The sequence below is a fragment of the Pseudophryne corroboree genome, chromosome 1 (assembly GCF_028390025.1).
Source record: "Pseudophryne corroboree isolate aPseCor3 chromosome 1, aPseCor3.hap2, whole genome shotgun sequence".
Taxonomy (NCBI): domain Eukaryota; kingdom Metazoa; phylum Chordata; class Amphibia; order Anura; family Myobatrachidae; genus Pseudophryne; species Pseudophryne corroboree.
In genome coordinates this window covers 561,554,326-561,573,226 of record NC_086444.1, presented here as the reverse complement: position 1 = coordinate 561,573,226, position 18,901 = coordinate 561,554,326, and the positions used below count along the sequence as shown (strand labels likewise).

Sequence of the window (18,901 nt, the reverse complement as noted above, 5' to 3'; positions counted from 1 at the left end):
GCCGGCTGTCTTAACTGAGTGATCAGGGGAAAAGGGACCTAGTCAGGGAGGTGACCAAGAACCTGATGGTCACTCTATCAGAGCTACAGCATTCCTCTGTGGAGAGGGGAGAACCTTCCAGAAGGACAACCCTCTCTGCAGCAATCCACCAATCAGGCCTGTATGGTAGAGTGGGCAGACGGAAGCCACTCCTTAGTAAGAAGCACATGGCAGCCCACCTGAAGTTTGCCAAAATGCAACTGTAGGACTCAGACCATAAGAAACAAAATTCTCTGGTCTGATGAGACAAAGATTGAACTCTTTGGCGTAAATGCCAGGCGTCATGTTTGGAGGAAACCAGGTACCGCTCATCACAAGGCCAATACCATCCCTACAGTGAAGCATGGTGGTGGCAGCATCCTGCTGTGGGGATGTATTTCAGTGACAGGAACTGGGAGGCTTGACAGGATAGAGTGAAAGATGAATGCAGCAATGTACAGTACAGAGACATCCTGGATGAAAACCTGCTCCACAGCACTCATGACCTCAGACTGGGGCGACGGATCATCTTTCAGCAGGACAACGACCCTAAGCACACAGCCAAGATATCAAAGGAGTGGCTTCAGGACAACTCTGTGAATGTCCTTGAGTGGCCCAGCCAGAGCCCAGACTTAAATCCGATTGAACATCTCTGGAGAGATCTGAAAATGGCTGTGCACCGACACTTCCCATCCAACCTGATGGAGCTTGATAGGTGCTGCAAAGTAGAATGGGCGAAACTGCCCAAAGATAGGTGTGCCAAGCTTGTGGCAACATATTCAAAAGGACATGAGGCTGTAACTGCTGCCAAAGGTGCATCAACAAAGTATTGAGCAAAGGCTGTGAATACTTATGTACATGTGATTTCTTAGTTTTTTATTTTTAATAATTTGCAAAAATCTAAAAAAAAAATCACGTTGTCATGGGGTATTGTGTGTAGAATTTTGAGGTGAAAAATTAATTTATTCCATTTTGGAATAAGGCTGTGACATAATAAAATGTGGAAAAAGTGAAGCGCTGTGAATAATTTCCGGATGCACTGTATGCAGGTAGGACTCAATAAGACAGCAAGGAGATATGCAGGGAGGGCTTGTAGCAAAGCCAGGGCCACATGATTGCATTTGCCCCCCCGGCTAAAAGTTGCCAGCGCCTGCTTGTGTGTGTTGTAATTCTGCAATGTTTTGCACACAGATACAAGTGTCACATATCACATTATCAGCACAGTTTCCTGGTACGTCCTAGTCGCATTGTGTCTGAGACACATTTTCTGCAAAAAAAGACACCCAACACTAGAAAAGTTTGACTGGACCTGTGACCCGAGAGGGGCTGTTTTATGCTACTGCAGCAAACATGTATAAGGACACATCTGTAAGGGGCATTAATCACTTCAATAATACTTTTAACTGTGTCCTACTTTAATTCCTTCTCAACTGTGTTTGGCAGATAGGAAATAGACTATTACAGTATTCTTTCTATCCATCAGATGTCTGTAAATGGACCAAATTACTACGAAAAGTTGTTACCACTGCAGAGGTATAATACTGTAATCACGTTCATAAGCTTTGTGATTATGTAGGAGATTAAGTTAGAGGTCCTTCCGTGTACACAGCAAGGGTTATGGTGTGTGGTGTGTCATTTCATTCTCTATAATGTCTGTTAGTACGTACTCCATTAATCGTCACACAATAGATAACACTCCTAATTTAAAAGTAAATAATTTAAAACTTATCTTTTAATATTCTTTAATAAAAGTAAATGGTGAAGAGGTCATAAATAGCAAAAAGCAAGATATTAAAACAAAAGTATGTGTTTGAAGAATTTTGTATTTTTTATGTTGGGTCCATGAGACGTGTATTAATGAAACAGCTGTTCACAGATTGAGCTGTATAAAAAATGTTTAATAATAATAATCTCCTGTTTATGGAATATACCACACTTCTAAATTGCAGTTATATTGCTATAGTTCATTAATCCTTATGACGGCTTGGAAATTTAATGTGGTTGTTACCATAGTCTGTCTCTGGGGTGGATGAGAAGAGCAAGAAACAGAGGGGCAGGAGAGATATATAGATGCAGACACAGAAGCAGGAGAGCCAAAGGGGAAAAGAGAGTGAGAGAGTAACGGAGTTTAAGAAAGAAGGAAAGAGATTGAGTTTCAGAGGGAGAAAGAAATAGAAGTGGGAGGAGAGACATGGAGTAAGAGGGGGAGAAAGAGTAAAGGCAAAAAGGAAGGGTGGATAGGTGGGAGAGAGAGGGGGGGTTTAGAGGAAAATACAGGCAGAGATGGCAACAAGAGCAAGTATATAATATTAATAATGAGATGCTTAAGTGTCAGTGAATAGCAAACACACTAAGATTATTCTATGTGTACATAAATTATGTTACAGTATACTGTAGATTAGTATTTTCTGTTTACATGTTGAAGGATGAAGTAGCCAGTGTTCTACTAAATTAGAACCCAAAAAATAGTTGCACATTAAGTGGTCATAAATAGTGGGTGTGGTTTAATTGAGCGCGTGGCTAGTATGATAGTGAACAAGTGTAAAAATGCTCATTGTTTAGTTCTCATATTTGTGCCACAAGATACACGTGGGTCTGAAGCATGGATGTTTAGCGACTTCCAGTTCATTTCTAGTCCAAAATGTGCTGAATATTCTAACTACTTAGGTATATACGTAGTGTTAAAACCTGGAAAGCTAATTAAGTGCCTTGCATAAATACACTTTATACAACATAGTGAAATTGAATACAGGTAATTTATTGTAATAATTCATTTCAGTGTGGGAATGTTGGATTAAGGGATATACAATCAATGAAAATATACATAATTACCTTCAGCCACCAGTGACAAAGGATAAACTGGAATCCACAATGTATGGTGGAGCCATGTCAGAACTGGGTAATCTATTCCTACAGCTGACAACAGATGGTATGGGTATCTGCAGAAAAACAATTCAAACATGACTGGAGCAAACACTGCTAGATCATAAGGTATTGTATGCACCAAGCAAACCAATGAGTGAAAGTGTGATACTATTCTAAGTAATGTAACAATGTTTTTTCGTCACTGTTGTCAGCATAGAGGGCCTAATTCTGAATTGATCGCAGCAGCAAATGTGTTAGCAGTTGGGCAAAACCATGGCCCTCATTCCGAGTTGTTCGCTCGCAAGGCGATTTTAGCAGTATTGCACACGCTAAGCCGCCGCCTACTGGGAGTGAATCTTAGCATCTTAAAATTGCGAACGATGTATTCGCAATATTGCGATTACACATCTCGTAGCAGTTTCAGAGTAGCTTCAGACTTACTCGGCATCTGCGATCAGTTCAGTGCTTGTCGTTCCTGGTTTGACGTCACAAACACACCCAGCGTTCGCCCAAACACTCCCCCGTTTCTCCAGCCACTCCCGCGTTTTTTCCGGAAACGGTAGCATTTTTTCCCACACGCCCATAAAACGGCCTGTTTCCGCCCAGAAACACCCATTTCCTGTCAATCACACTACGATCGCCTGAGCGAAGAAAAAGCCGTGAGTAAAAATCCTAACTTCATAGCAAATTTACTTGGCGCAGTCGCAGTGCGGACATTGCGCATGCGCACTAAGCGGAAAATCGCTGCGATGCGATGAAATTTACCGAGCGAACAACTCGGAATGAGGGCCCATGTGCACTGCAGGAGGGGCAGATATAACATGTGCAGACAGAGTTAGATTTGGGTGAGGTGTGTTCAATCTGAAATCTAAATTGCAGTGTAAAAATAAAGCAGCCAGTATTTACCCTGCACAGAAACAAAATAACCCACCCAAATCTAACTCTCTTAGTGAGGACCGACTCGACTGGAGTCAAAATCAAAATTCAGTGCACATCCAAAATCATTGCTATGGCTTTTTACTTAGCATATTAAGAAATTCCCACGATTGGTAAAATGTGATTTAATAGGTCAATGCGTGGGGAAGGCACCTGTATACAGTTATGTGAAGAATAATTCTGTATTTTTATAACATAGCACACCATAGGTATTAATGGTTTAGTTTTCTCAATGTTATAACTAGAGATGAGCGGGTTCGGTTTCTCTGAATCCGAACCCGCCCGAACTTCATGTTTTTTTTCACGGGTCCGAGCGACTCGGATCTTCCCGCCTTGCTCGGTTAACCCGAGCGCGCCCGAACGTCATCATGACGCTGTCGGATTCTCGCGAGGCTCGGATTCTATCGCGAGACTCGGATTCTATATAAGGAGCCGCGCGTCGCCGCCATTTTCACACGTGCATTGAGATTGATAGGGAGAGGACGTGGCTGGCGTCCTCTCCATTTAGATTATAAGAGAGAGAGATTTACTGGAGCTTAGGACTAGGAGGAGTACTGTAGAAGTGTAGAGAGTGCAGAGAGTTTACTAGTGAGTGACCACCAGACAGTGCAGTTTATTTAATATATCCGTTCTCTGCCTGAAAAAAGCGATACACACAGTGACTCAGTCACATACCATATCTGTGTGCACTGCTCAGGCTCAGCCCAGTGTGCTGCATCATCTATATATATTATATATCTGTCTGACTGCTCAGCTCACACAGCTTATAATTGTGGGGGAGACTGGGGAGCACTGCAGTGCCAGTTATAGGTTATAGCAGGAGCCAGGAGTACATAATATTATATTAAAATTAAACAGTGCACACTTTTGCTGCAGGAGTGCCACTGCCAGTGTGACTGACCAGTGACCTGACCACACTGACCACCAGTATAGTTAGTAGTATACTTATATTGTGATTGCCTGAAAAAGTTAAACACTCGTCGTGTGACTTCACTTGTGTGTTGTTGTTTTTTTTATTCTATAAAAATAAAACTCATTCTGCTGACAGACAGTGTCCAGCAGGTCCGTCATTATATAATATATAATATATACCTGTCCGGCTGCAGTAGTGATATATATATATTTTTTATATCATTTATCATCCAGTCGCAGCAGACACAGTACGGTAGTTCACGGCTGTGGCTACCTCTGTGTCTGCACTCGGCAGGCAGTCCGTCCATAATTGTATACCACCTAACCGTGTTTTTTTTTTCTTCTTTATACATACATACTACTACGACATCTCTTTATCAACCAGTCTATATTAGCAGCAGACACAGTACAGTACGGTAGTTCACGGCTGTGGCTACCTCTGTGTCTGCACTCGGCAGGCAGTCCGTCCATAATTGTATACCACCTAACCGTGGTTTTTTTTTCTTTCTTCTTTATACATACATAGTTACATAGACATCTCTTTATCAACCAGTCTATATTAGCAGCAGACACAGTACAGTATGGTAGTTCACGGCTGTGGCTACCTCTGTGTCTGCACTCGGCAGGCAGTCCGTCCATAATTGTATACCACCTAACCGTGGTTTTTTTTTCTTTCTTCTTTATACATACATAGTTACATAGACATCTCTTTATCAACCAGTCTATATTAGCAGCAGACACAGTACAGTACGGTAGTTCACGGCTGTGGCTACCTCTGTGTCTGCACTCGGCAGGCAGTCCGTCCATAATTGTATACCACCTAACCGTGGTTTTTTTTTCTTTCTTCTTTATACATACATAGTTACATAGACATCTCTTTATCAACCAGTCTATATTAGCAGCAGACACAGTACAGTACGGTAGTTCACGGCTGTGGCTACCTCTGTGTCTGCACTCGGCAGGCAGTCCGTCCATAATTGTATACCACCTAACCGTGGTTTTTTTTTCTTTCTTCTTTATACATACATAGTTACATAGACATCTCTTTATCAACCAGTCTATATTAGCAGCAGACACAGTACCAGTACGGTAGTTCACGGCTGTGGCTACCTCTGTGTCTGCACTCGGCAGGCAGTCCATAATTGTATACTAGTATCCATCTCCATTGTTTACCTGAGGTGCCTTTTAGTTGTGCCTATTAAAATATGGAGAACAAAAATGTTGAGGTTCCAAAATTAGGGAAAGATCAAGATCCACTTCCACCTCGTGCTGAAGCTGCTGCCACTAGTCATGGCCGAGACGATGAAATGCCAGCAACGTCGTCTGCCAAGGCCGATGCCCAATGTCATAGTACAGAGCATGTCAAATCCAAAACACCAAATATCAGTAAAAAAAGGACTCCAAAACCTAAAATAAAATTGTCGGAGGAGAAGCGTAAACTTGCCAATATGCCATTTACCACACGGAGTGGCAAGGAACGGCTGAGGCCCTGGCCTATGTTCATGGCTAGTGGTTCAGCTTCACATGAGGATGGAAGCACTCAGCCTCTCGCTAGAAAACTGAAAAGACTCAAGCTGGCAAAAGCACCGCAAAGAACTGTGCGTTCTTCGAAATCCCAAATCCACAAGGAGAGTCCAATTGTGTCGGTTGCGATGCCTGACCTTCCCAACACTGGACGTGAAGAGCATGCGCCTTCCACCATTTGCACGCCCCCTGCAAGTGCTGGAAGGAGCACCCGCAGTCCAGTTCCTGATAGTCAGATTGAAGATGAAGATGTTGAAGTACACCAGGATGAGGAGGATATGGGTGTTGCTGGCGCTGGGGAGGAAATTGACCAGGAGGATTCTGATGGTGAGGTGGTTTGTTTAAGTCAGGCACCCGGGGAGACACCTGTTGTCCGTGGGAGGAATATGGCCGTTGACATGCCTGGTGAAAATACCAAAAAAATCAGCTCTTCAGTGTGGAGATATTTCAACAGAAAAGCGGACAACAGGTGTCAAGCCGTGTGTTGCCTTTGTCAAGCTGTAATAAGTAGGGGTAAGGACGTTAACCACCTCGGAACATCCTCCCTTATACGTCACCTGCAGCGCATTCATAATAAGTCAGTGACAAGTTCAAAAACTTTGGGCGACAGCGGAAGCAGTCCACTGACCAGTAAATCCCTTCCTCTTGTAACCAAGCTCACGCAAACCACCCCACCAACTCCCTCAGTGTCAATTTCCTCCTTCCCCAGGAATGCCAATAGTCCTGCAGGCCATGTCACTGGCAATTCTGACGAGTCCTCTCCTGCCTGGGATTCCTCCGATGCATCCTTGCGTGTAACGCCTACTGCTGCTGGCGCTGCTGTTGTTGCTGCTGGGAGTCGATGGTCATCCCAGAGGGGAAGTCGTAAGCCCACTTGTACTACTTCCAGTAAGCAATTGACTGTCCAACAGTCCTTTGCGAGGAAGATGAAATATCACAGCAGTCATCCTGCTGCAAAGCGGATAACTGAGGCCTTGACAACTATGTTGGTGTTAGACGTGCGTCCGGTATCCGCCGTTAGTTCACAGGGAACTAGACAATTTATTGAGGCAGTGTGCCCCCGTTACCAAATACCATCTAGGTTCCACTTCTCTTGGCAGGCGATACCGAGAATGTACACGGACGTCAGAAAAAGACTCACCAGTGTCCTAAAAAATGCAGTTGTACCCAATGTCCACTTAACCACGGACATGTGGACAAGTGGAGCAGGGCAGGGTCAGGACTATATGACTGTGACAGCCCACTGGGTAGATGTATGGACTCCCGCCGCAAGAACAGCAGCGGCGGCACCAGTAGCAGCATCTCGCAAACGCCAACTCTTTCCTAGGCAGGCTACGCTTTGTATCACCGCTTTCCAGAATACGCACACAGCTGAAAACCTCTTACGGCAACTGAGGAAGATCATCGCGGAATGGCTTACCCCAATTGGACTCTCCTGTGGATTTGTGGCATCGGACAACGCCAGCAATATTGTGTGTGCATTAAATATGGGCAAATTCCAGCACGTCCCATGTTTTGCACATACCTTGAATTTGGTGGTGCAGAATTTTTTAAAAAACGACAGGGGCGTGCAAGAGATGCTGTCGGTGGCCAGAAGAATTGCGGGACACTTTCGGCGTACAGGCACCACGTACAGAAGACTGGAGCACCACCAAAAACTACTGAACCTGCCCTGCCATCATCTGAAGCAAGAAGTGGTAACGAGGTGGAATTCAACCCTCTATATGCTTCAGAGGTTGGAGGAGCAGCAAAAGGCCATTCAAGCCTATACAATTGAGCACGATATAGTAGGTGGAATGCACCTGTCTCAAGCGCAGTGGAGAATGATTTCAACGTTGTGCAAGGTTCTGATGCCCTTTGAACTTGCCACACGTGAAGTCAGTTCAGACACTGCCAGCCTGAGTCAGGTCATTCCCCTCATCAGGCTTTTGCAGAAGAAGCTGGAGACATTGAAGGAGGAGCTAACACGGAGCGATTCCGCTAGGCATGTGGGACTTGTGGATGGAGCCCTTAATTCGCTTAACAAGGATTCACGGGTGGTCAATCTGTTGAAATCAGAGCACTACATTTTGGCCACCGTGCTCGATCCTAGATTTAAAGCCTACCTTGGATCTCTCTTTCCGGCAGACACAAGTCTGCTGGGGTTGAAAGACCTGCTGGTGACAAAATTGTCAAGTCAAGCGGAACGCGACCTGTCAACATCTCCTCCTTCACATTCTCCCGCAACTGGGGGTGCGAGGAAAAGGCTCAGAATTCCGAGCCCACCCGCTGGCGGTGATGCAGGGCAGTCTGGAGCGACTGCTGATGCTGACATCTGGTCCGGACTGAAGGACCTGACAACGATTACGGACATGTCGTCTACTGTCACTGCATATGATTCTCTCAACATTGATAGAATGGTGGAGGATTATATGAGTGACCGCATCCAAGTAGGCACGTCACACAGTCCGTACTTATACTGGCAGGAAAAAGAGGCAATTTGGGGGCCCTTGCACAAACTGGCTTTATTCTACCTAAGTTGCCCTCCCACAAGTGTGTACTCCGAAAGAGTGTTTAGTGCCGCCGCTCACCTTGTCAGCAATCGGCGTACGAGGTTACATCCAGAAAATGTGGAGAAGATGATGTTCATTAAAATGAATTATAATCAATTCCTCCGCGGAGACATTGACCAGCAGCAATTGCCTCCACAAAGTACACAGGGAGCTGAGATGGTGGATTCCAGTGGGGACGAATTGATAATCTGTGAGGAGGGGGATGTACACGGTGATATATCGGAGGGTGATGATGAGGTGGACATCTTGCCTCTGTAGAGCCAGTTTGTGCAAGGAGAGATTAATTGCTTCTTTTTTGGGGGGGGTCCAAACCAACCCGTCATATCAGTCACAGTCGTGTGGCAGACCCTGTCACTGAAATGATGGGTTGGTTAAAGTGTGCATGTCCTGTTTTGTTTATACAACATAAGGGTGGGTGGGAGGGCCCAAGGACAATTCCATCTTGCACCTCTTTTTTCTTTTCTTTTTCTTTGCATCATGTGCTGATTGGGGAGGGTTTTTTGGAAGGGACATCCTGCGTGACACTGCAGTGCCACTCCTAAATGGGCCCGGTGTTTGTGTCGGCCACTAGGGTCGCTAATCTTACTCACACAGTCAGCTACCTCATTGCGCCTCTTTTTTTCTTTGCGTCATGTGCTGTTTGGGGAGGGTTTTTTGGAAGGGACATCCTGCGTGACACTGCAGTGCCACTCCTAGATGGGCCCGGTGTTTGTGTCGGCCACTAGGGTCGCTAATCTTACTCACACAGCTACCTCATTGCGCCTCTTTTTTTCTTTGCGTCATGTGCTGTTTGGGGAGGGTTTTTTGGAAGGGCCATCCTGCGTGACACTGCAGTGCCACTCCTAGATGGGCCCGGTGTTTGTGTCGGCCACTAGGGTCGCTAATCTTACTCACACAGCTACCTCATTGCGCCTCTTTTTTTCTTTGCGTCATGTGCTGTTTGGGGAGGGTTTTTTGGAAGGGACATCCTGCGTGACACTGCAGTGCCACTCCTAGATGGGCCCGGTGTTTGTGTCGGCCACTAGGGTCGCTTATCTTACTCACACAGCGACCTCGGTGCAAATTTTAGGACTAAAAATAATATTGTGAGGTGTGAGGTATTCAGAATAGACTGAAAATGAGTGTAAATTATGGTTTTTGAGGTTAATAATACTTTGGGATCAAAATGACCCCCAAATTCTATGATTTAAGCTGTTTTTTTAGTGTTTTTTGAAAAAAACACCCGAATCCAAAACACACCCGAATCCGACAAAAAAAATTCGGTGAGGTTTTGCCAAAACGCGTTCGAACCCAAAACACGGCCGCGGAACCGAACCCAAAACCAAAACACAAAACCCGAAAAATTTCAGGCGCTCATCTCTAGTTATAACATGATTAATCATGCAGCAAATAACCCATAATGGATTTTAATAGTGTAATCAACATGAAGAAGCCATGTGTGAAGCCAATGACACTATCACTGCCTTGATGTCAGGTAAGGAAGTTAATTGTGCTGGGTGTTGCTAATCTAGTGCATGTATTTGATTACCATGAAGCGCTACCTCCTGGTTATAAGGTGAACCTTTAGCAGGGTGGTCTGAGGAATGTAGGGTATATTTACTAATGTGTGATTTAAATTGACTGAAATTGAATCAAATCAACATTCTTTATTAAATCACGCATTTACTAGATTCAATTTTGAAATCGATTTTAAAAAATCATTTTGTGTTCGGTTTAGGTTATACATTTCAAAACCGAACATGAAATCACCTATAAAATCAAATATAAAATCTAATAAAATAGAACAAACACTTCCCTATGTATTTCTATTGGACAAAGTCACATGCAAGAAGCTGCTGTGGTTCCTCTAATTCTGGTTTGCATATAACTACGATGGTGAGCTCATCTGTGCATGCACAGGACCCATTCTGTGAATGTGTGTAACGGGTCCTGCGTAGTCACACATAGTGTCCCCTAAGCCGCAGGGTTCGGGGAATACAAAGACACAGGAGCAATTGCCACTGTGCACATCTCTGAATGAGGCTCATCATTCCTACAGCCAGGGTGAGCGACATGTTTGGGTCCCTTTTATTAGAGATGTGCGCAAATCATCAAGTATTTCTTGATTTTTTTTTTTTATTGATAAAAACATCTGAAATCATGTAATGGGGACCTGTTACATAGAGCCCTTACAATATTATTAATATCTGGCCTGATTCATTGATGGACATATTGGCGACTGCACCTGCAATTGTACAAAGGCACCGCACCTGCTTACACATTCCCAAGGCACACGCAGATCCATCAACAATCGGCAGCTCAATGGAATCACTGGCCATGCAACATGGCATCCTGAAAAGAGATACCGAAGGCACGCTGCTTGAGTCCAGATTTTCAAGTGCATCCAGCCGATTACTATTAGATTTAGGCGCATGCGCAGTGCAAAGAATATCCATGCCTACTTTACCAATAATCGCTCAAGTGCAAAAACATTGTCATAGTGTCCATCATCTCTACTTTTGTAGGCATCATAGTGAAGGTTCAGGGAATGGAGCTCAAATCGCTTGTCTGTTATTAGTCTATTATTTTGGGGATTTGTAATTCAATTTTGTGTTTGATTTTCAATTTGAATGTTAGTTAGTCAGGAATCTATATTTGTCTATGAAAAAGTAACGTTTTACAGATATTCGATTTTGAAGTGTGATTTGGTTTTATATTTGATTTTACATTAATTTTTACCTTTAGTAAATCTCCAAATGCTAAATCGAATGCAAATCAAATACAAAATCACCAAAAATCTGACATTAGTAAATAATACCCCTCACTCTGAGAAATATTCTACTGCCATTTCCAAATAATTTGAAGTCCATCAATCAACAATGAGAGAGATTATTTACAAATAAAGAACATTGACGTTTCCAATATTCCCATCAGTGGATGTCCTGTAAACTCTCCCTAAGATCAGACCATATGATTCTATATGAAATCACAAAGAACCCAAAAGCTACACAGTATAGTAAATAGTCAAAATTATGACTACAGAAGTCTGAACAAGTATGATTTTCAAGGAGATAAAGCCAATAGAAACAGGAAGAGGATAACCCAATTTTCTGCAGAAGGGATTATGCAAAATAATTGTTCAATATAGTCATTTTAACTAAAAATGTATTTTAGTTCCTGTGGTGGTAAATTATCATTTTTTTTCTTGAAGATAAACCTTGCTATTAGCAAGAAACAACATCAAGTGTCACTTTCATGGATTAACTTTCCTTATATTAAAAATGATGGCAAAAAATATATAATTTTTAGTAAGGGTTGTACCTGCCTGGCATTACATCGATGATTTCATTTTTACTGTGATCTGGTAGGAGACGTTTGAAAAGCATTTAGTGCTGCAGGTGGTGGCACCTTCTTGTTTGTGTACCCCAATGAATTCTCTTTTGAAAGTTACTGGCCAATCCCAGTAAAATGCAACCAATTTGCATGCATGCCAGTTATGCCATTAATTGTGTACTCTATTCTGCCTATAAGGATAGAGACTTACCACGCAGCACAATAGGTACTGTAGGTAGTGGTTGCAAACATTTAGGTTTCTACTGTTGTGGTAGGAGCTTATTTGTGCACTTATTGCCATTGTTACATGTGACTTGGCTCACTCCAGAATATGGTAAGTACTTTCCCGTAATGTGTTGTGAAACAGATAACTACAAGACTTCTCTTGGTGTCCATTCAATCTGTCACCTGTCTGGGCAGTTCTATGTCCAATTAAGCCACAAGTGTGTAGTAACAGAATCATAAAGATATCACAACACTGTTTGTTTGAACGATGATCGCACGTGTGGTCGGATGCAGTCATTGGAGTTGTCGTCTTCCATGTTCAACATCTGAAAGATCCCCATCAGACCTAACTGGCAGCAGAATCTCCGCATTTTGGGCATTTGATTCACTGTCTTAAGGTCCATACACACGGAGCGATATAGCTGAGAGATTTTGACTATATAGTCAAAATCGCTCAGAAAGTTAGTGCATATCGCTCTGTGTGTACACAGCCAGCGATAGCGATGCGCGTCCCCGCCAGGTCACTATCGCTGCTAAAAATAGACTGTGCAGGCAAGTCAATTTTGGCTAGGTCGCTGGAAAAGAAAATGCATCCCCTTGCTTAAATGAGTTAGCCAAAATCGCTCATAGTCAAAATCGCTGGTAAAGTTAGTCAAAATCTCTGGAAAAGTTAGTCAAAATCTCCTACTGCCAGTTCAAGGGAAATCTCTCAGTCAAAATCTCTCATAGTCAAAATCTCTCCGTGTGTATGCACCTTTAGAGGAATTACCTGATTACATCCCACAGGTTCCACAGAAAGAAGAGTGCACAGATTATACACTTGCTCTGCACCTCTTCCTGGCTGCTGATGACCACGAACAAGATGACTAGTCTCTCTGTTACCTGTAAAGGAAGAGGGATATGTCACTTAAGCACTCAACTGGATTGACAAGGAAGGTATAAATGTACATTTCTAAATTTTAATCCTGCATACTAACAACATACATGGTTTCCTTAAATCCAACTCTGTTCTGCAGGATGCAATTTATTTTATAAGGTACATTGAAACCTCCATAGTAATATATATATATATATATATATATATATATATATAAAGAAAATAAGACCTTTATCGCGCTAAAAGTGGCCAGCTGCACCTTCGGGGGAAGTACCTCCTGTTAGATGAGAGTACTTAAATTTGGAATAGGAATGGCGAAGTTTCCCCAGGGCGCTAATGAATTCCTTTGGTATATCTAAATTTCTCACTTTTAATAAAACTTCATAATTCACTTATATTAGAACTTTCATAAAATCAATTCTGTTTATTTAACAAAGTACAATTGGATACATTATGTCACAATATGTCTACAGTGACCAATAACAAAGTTTTGTACAGATGTTTATGTTGATTCCAGTATATTTCAATCACCAAACAACAGAGAAGTCTTCCTCAAAGACAAGACAATTGCTGCTGTCTTAACCCAACGCGTTTCGTCCTATGGACTTCATCAGGGGTTGTACTTATAATCTAAACAATGTAGAAAGTGTTTCATAAGTATAACATTTTATCAAAATTGTACTTATTTCCTTTACAATTATAATTAATACATACCAAAGGATCACTATAAGAATGAGCAACTTAACGTATCTTCAATGATACATAAAAACACTTAAAAGTGATATCGTACTAGATCTCACCACATGGAATATCTGTAGATTTAAATGATAAAAGAAATATGAATGAGGAGGGGTATAGGATAACAAGACTGAACAAGACTAATTGATTAAAATTAAAATCTATTATGAGGCATACTATGAATTTATACGGACATAAAGGTTTATATATGGTTTACCTAGTCCTCTTTTGTACTGGATACGAATTAATATCGTTGGAACTCTTTCCAGTATATATCAATATATTTTTTGATCAGAGCTGAAGTGGTTTAAAGTCCATCTTTTCTTTTTCTTCTATATACTTTGTTCCATTATAGGCTCATTCACAGCTTTCAGTTTTATGTAAAAATTCACGCTTGGATGTGAAGCTGCTCTATGTACTAATTTTCAACGCAATTGGTATGTATGAAGTCCATAGGACGAAACGCGTTGGGTTAAGACAGCAGCAATTGTCTTGTCTTTGAGGAAGACTTCTCTGTTGTTTGGTGATTGAAATATACTGGAATCAACATAAACATCTGTACAAAACTTTGTTATTGGTCACTGTAGACATATTGTGACATAATGTATCCAATTGTACTTTGTTAAATAAACAGAATTGATTTTATGAAAGTTCTAATATAAGTGAATTATGAAGTTTTATTAAAAGTGAGAAATTTAGATATACCAAAGGAATTCATTAGCGCCCTGGGGAAACTTCGCCATATATATATATATATATATATATATGGGTTTTGAAATGAATGCCATTACAGAGATTACAGCACAAACACTCATGGGCAATTCTGTCTTTCAGTTCATTGTGGGCCTCATTTAGATGTGAAGTGAATCTGGCAAAAGCATGCTTGCACATTTGTTTTTTTTAGCTATCATATATGTATGTATGTATGTATGGGATGGGGCCTCTACAGGAAAGGGAGAGGTTGCTGCCCGGCCATCCTCCAAAGACTACCAATCCCTACTATACCTGTAGATTAAAGTAAGAGTATGATGGGAAAATTGCAACCACTAAAGTGGAAACACTATTGCACAATTGATATTAGTACATGCCGATTTTAGAAACGTAAATAAAATAAAGTAATTCAGTGGGAAATACTCTTCGCTTTATTCCACAGGAAATAAACTGTAAAAGAAAACGTTGCGTGACAAGAATTGCTCTGCACAATTACAGGAGACTCCGCAGCTGTTGAAGATCCCATTTAATTGATTCAACACAGGAGCAGATCTTGTTGCAGAACACTTATATATATATATATATATATATATATATATATATACATACATACAGGTTGAGTATCTCTTATCCAAAATGCTTGGGACCAGAGGTATTTTGGATATCGGATTTTTCCGTATTTCAAAAGAAGTCTGATTGAGACGAAACGCGTTGGGTTCCCTGTAGTGCCCCCCTTGCCTATCTTAAAAGCTAAGTCTGAATTCCTTACCTTTTACAAAGATTTTTATGCTTTTATCAGTACTAGTGAAATTTTCTATATTTTATTCCACTTTTATATATTAAAAAAGCTTGTTTGTTAATCTTATATATTTTTTGGCTCATAAATTTTAACCTTTAATGATTCTGTTTTAAACAACACCAGTCGCCGATACCCATATTCCCCCATTCTATATATATATATATATATATATATATATATTCCCTGTGGATCAAGAAATAAGGATTCCCATTTAAAATAAGAAGAAACAAGAATTCCCATTCAATGACCCTGAGAAAATTTTATTTGATAAAAGTGGTATTTCATGGAGTCTAGATAAAATGTAATTATTGAAATGTGCCAGTGTAGTATTTACTTATTAGCGACCTCGTTACATCATACTGTGACCACTAAATGACATTTCCCCCATTATTCCATTGCCCAAAGCTTAAGGCTGCGGAGAAGAGGCCCAGTGCTTTTCAGCATGGACATTCCAGCACTGATCTGACCAGGCTGGGTCCTTTATTCTTCATTATAGGGGACCCCACATTGAGGGATTTTCTGTTATAGTGTAGTCTGATCCAACACTCTAGCCTAGTGCTAGTTATCACACCATGCCTGTGATTCTCCTGTTTTAATGGAAACCAGCTCAGTCTGTATAATGCTGAGACTGGTTAAGGACTTGTAAAGGGACTCAGAATTTTTTGTGTCACCTAGGCCAGACCCCTACTACGCCCAATACCCTCCTGACTCCTTGGGCCTCTGGCTCCTCCTGTGCATGGTGGTGGGAGACGGTGTAGGGTATGGTGGATGGAGGCAGCAGGGGGAATGGTGGCGACTTTATCTATAGAGTTCGGCAGCAGGCGGCGTGCACAATGGCAGCAGCTTTTCTTTATCAAAAATGGTGCCACAGCGTCAATTTTAAAATTCAACATGGCCACGGCAAGCAGCGTCATCGCTCGCCCCCTTGTCCTTCTGCCGGCTTAGATTAGCCAGCGAGCGGCAGTAGGTACTAGTCCAACAGTGGAGTAGGAGCGACGAAGAGCTCCTGAAAGAAAGATCTAGTGGGCGGCAGCCATACAAAAGAGATAAAAGGTGAAGATAGTGGAAGAGGATGCCGCAAGCCCTGGGGAGGCAGGGGCCATACGAAAGAGCTTAAAGGTACATTTTAGTACATTTTCACCTGCATGTATCTTTAGAACGGCTCACACATGAGACTGCTCTGATTGGCTGACTGTTATTTATAGAGCAGAAAGCCTTGTCTCAAATGTACATGCTGCACGTTCCCTATTCACATATCCATTTGCTGCCTCCAACCGTAATTACAACACTGAAGATGAGTGCACATCAAAGGATTTATCAAGCCTTGGAGAGTGATACACTGCACAGTAATAAAGTACCAACCAGTCACCTGTCATTTTTCAAACACAGCCTGCAACATGAGAATTAGGAGCTGATTGGTTGGTACCTTATTAACGTGCAATTTATCACTCTCCAAGACTTGATAAATCTGGGCCATAATCCTCATTGCACAAGGGATAAACATGACACATGCCCCCTGAAACATTACAATGTCATAGTAACTATGAGGAAGTTACATAAAGTTCAGCGGCAACATGGCTGGGATCTGGAAAGGCACAAGTTCATCAGGCGAGGCCCAGAATCCAAATCAATATTACAACTAAACCATTGATTTGATACGTGTAATCTGATTGCAGTTAGCCATGCTGCTGCCTTTATAGAGAGAGGGTGCAAAAAGCATCCATAGTAGCCTCTAAAAAAGTTGCTGTTAGTGTTAGTTAAATTGAACAAAATGGCCACCGAATCTTTCCATATGCTAACCTAGGTTTTACGGGGCAGATTGTATGTCACGTGCACTTGTGTTTCAGTGGCACAAAAGATTTAGGGGGAGTTGTATAAAGCAGTGATAAGAGTGGACAAGTGAACTATCGGCAGTACAGCCAGTGCATTGCACCAGGGCCCGCCGCAATGAAGGAGTCCTCAGCACTAGCAGGTGGTATAATTAGTCAAACTGACTCATAATGCACCACCTGCTGCTGCACCTCGGGCCATTACAAGAATTGAGGGGGGTGATGTAAGGAGGGGGGAAGATGCTGGGGGTAGCCACGGAAGCGAACATAGTTCAATGAAGGGTGAAGAGATCAATCGCCACCCTTCATATCGATAAGTAAAGGCTCTTCGGAATCTCTGCCCACCCTGTTCAAACGTCTGTCATCTGACCCGTCCTCTACATACACAGCACTCACTCCTCACAGTGTATCGGTATTATTCACGTACAATGCAAAATTGTCTTTAATCAAAGCTGATTTTCAGAATGAAGACTATTTTTCATTGTAGATGAATAAATAAGAATTTACTTACCGATAATTCTATTTCTCGGAGTCCGTAGTGGATGCTGGGGTTCCTGAAAGGACCATGGGGAATAGCGGCTCCGCAGGAGACAGGGCACAAAAAGTAAAGCTTTAGGATCAGGTGGTGTGCACTGGCTCCTCCCCCTATGACCCTCCTCCAAGCCAGTTAGGTACTGTGCCCGGACGAGCGTACACAATAAGGGAGGAATTTTGAATCCCGGGTAAGACTCATACCAGCCACACCAATCACACCGTACAACTTGTGATCTAAACCCAGTTAACAGTATGATAACAGCGGAGCCTCTGAAAAGATGGCTCACAACAATAATAACCCGATTTTTGTAACTATGTACAAGTATTGCAGATAATCCGCACTTGGGATGGGCGCCCAGCATCCACTACGGACTCCGAGAAATAGAATTATCGGTAAGTAAATTCTTATTTTCTCTATCGTCCTAGTGGATGCTGGGGTTCCTGAAAGGACCATGGGGATTATACCAAAGCTCCCAAACGGGCGGGAGAGTGCGGATGACTCTGCAGCACCGAATGAGAGAACTCCAGGTCCTCTTTTGCCAGGATATCAAATTTGTAGAATTTTACAAACGTGTTCTCCCCTGACCACGTAGCTGCTCGGCAGAGTTGTAATGCCGAGACCTCTCAGGCAGCCGCCCAAGATGAGCCCACCTTCCTTGTGGAATGGGCCTTAACCGATTTAGACTGTGGCAGGCCTGCCTCAGAATGTGCAAGTTGAATTGTGTTACAAATCCAACGAGCAATCGACTGCTTAGAAGCAGGCGCACCCAACTTGTTGGGTGCATACAGTATAAACAGCGAGTCAGATTTTCTGACTCCAGATGTCCTGGAATATATTTTCAGGGCCCTGACAACTTCTAGCAACTTGGAGTCCTCCAAGTCCCTAGTAGGTGCAAGGCACCACAATAAGCTGGTTCAGGTGAAACACTGACACCACCTTAGGGAGAGAACTGGGGACGAGTCCGCAGCTCTGCCCTGTCCGAATGGACAAACAGATATGGGCTTTTTTGAGAAAAAACCACCAATTTGACACTCGCCTGGTCCAGGCCAGGGCCAAGAGCATGGTCAC

At 42.5% G+C, this 18,901-nt stretch overlaps 1 protein-coding gene across 8 annotated transcripts in view; it reads right to left on the bottom strand.

Annotated features, from left to right (window-relative positions):
- HACD4 (3-hydroxyacyl-CoA dehydratase 4) overlaps positions 1–18,901 on the bottom strand; it is a 78,371-nt gene that overhangs the window by 19,370 nt on the left and 40,100 nt on the right. For all 8 annotated transcript variants that reach the window (XM_063914156.1, XM_063914157.1, XM_063914159.1 and 5 more), the window contains exons 4-5: positions 13,114–13,226; positions 2,851–2,957 (exon numbers count right to left, since the gene is read on the bottom strand). In XM_063914156.1, coding sequence (XP_063770226.1) covers positions 2,851–2,957; positions 13,114–13,226 — 220 coding nt within the window. The remainder of the gene's footprint in view (positions 1–2,850; positions 2,958–13,113; positions 13,227–18,901) is intronic.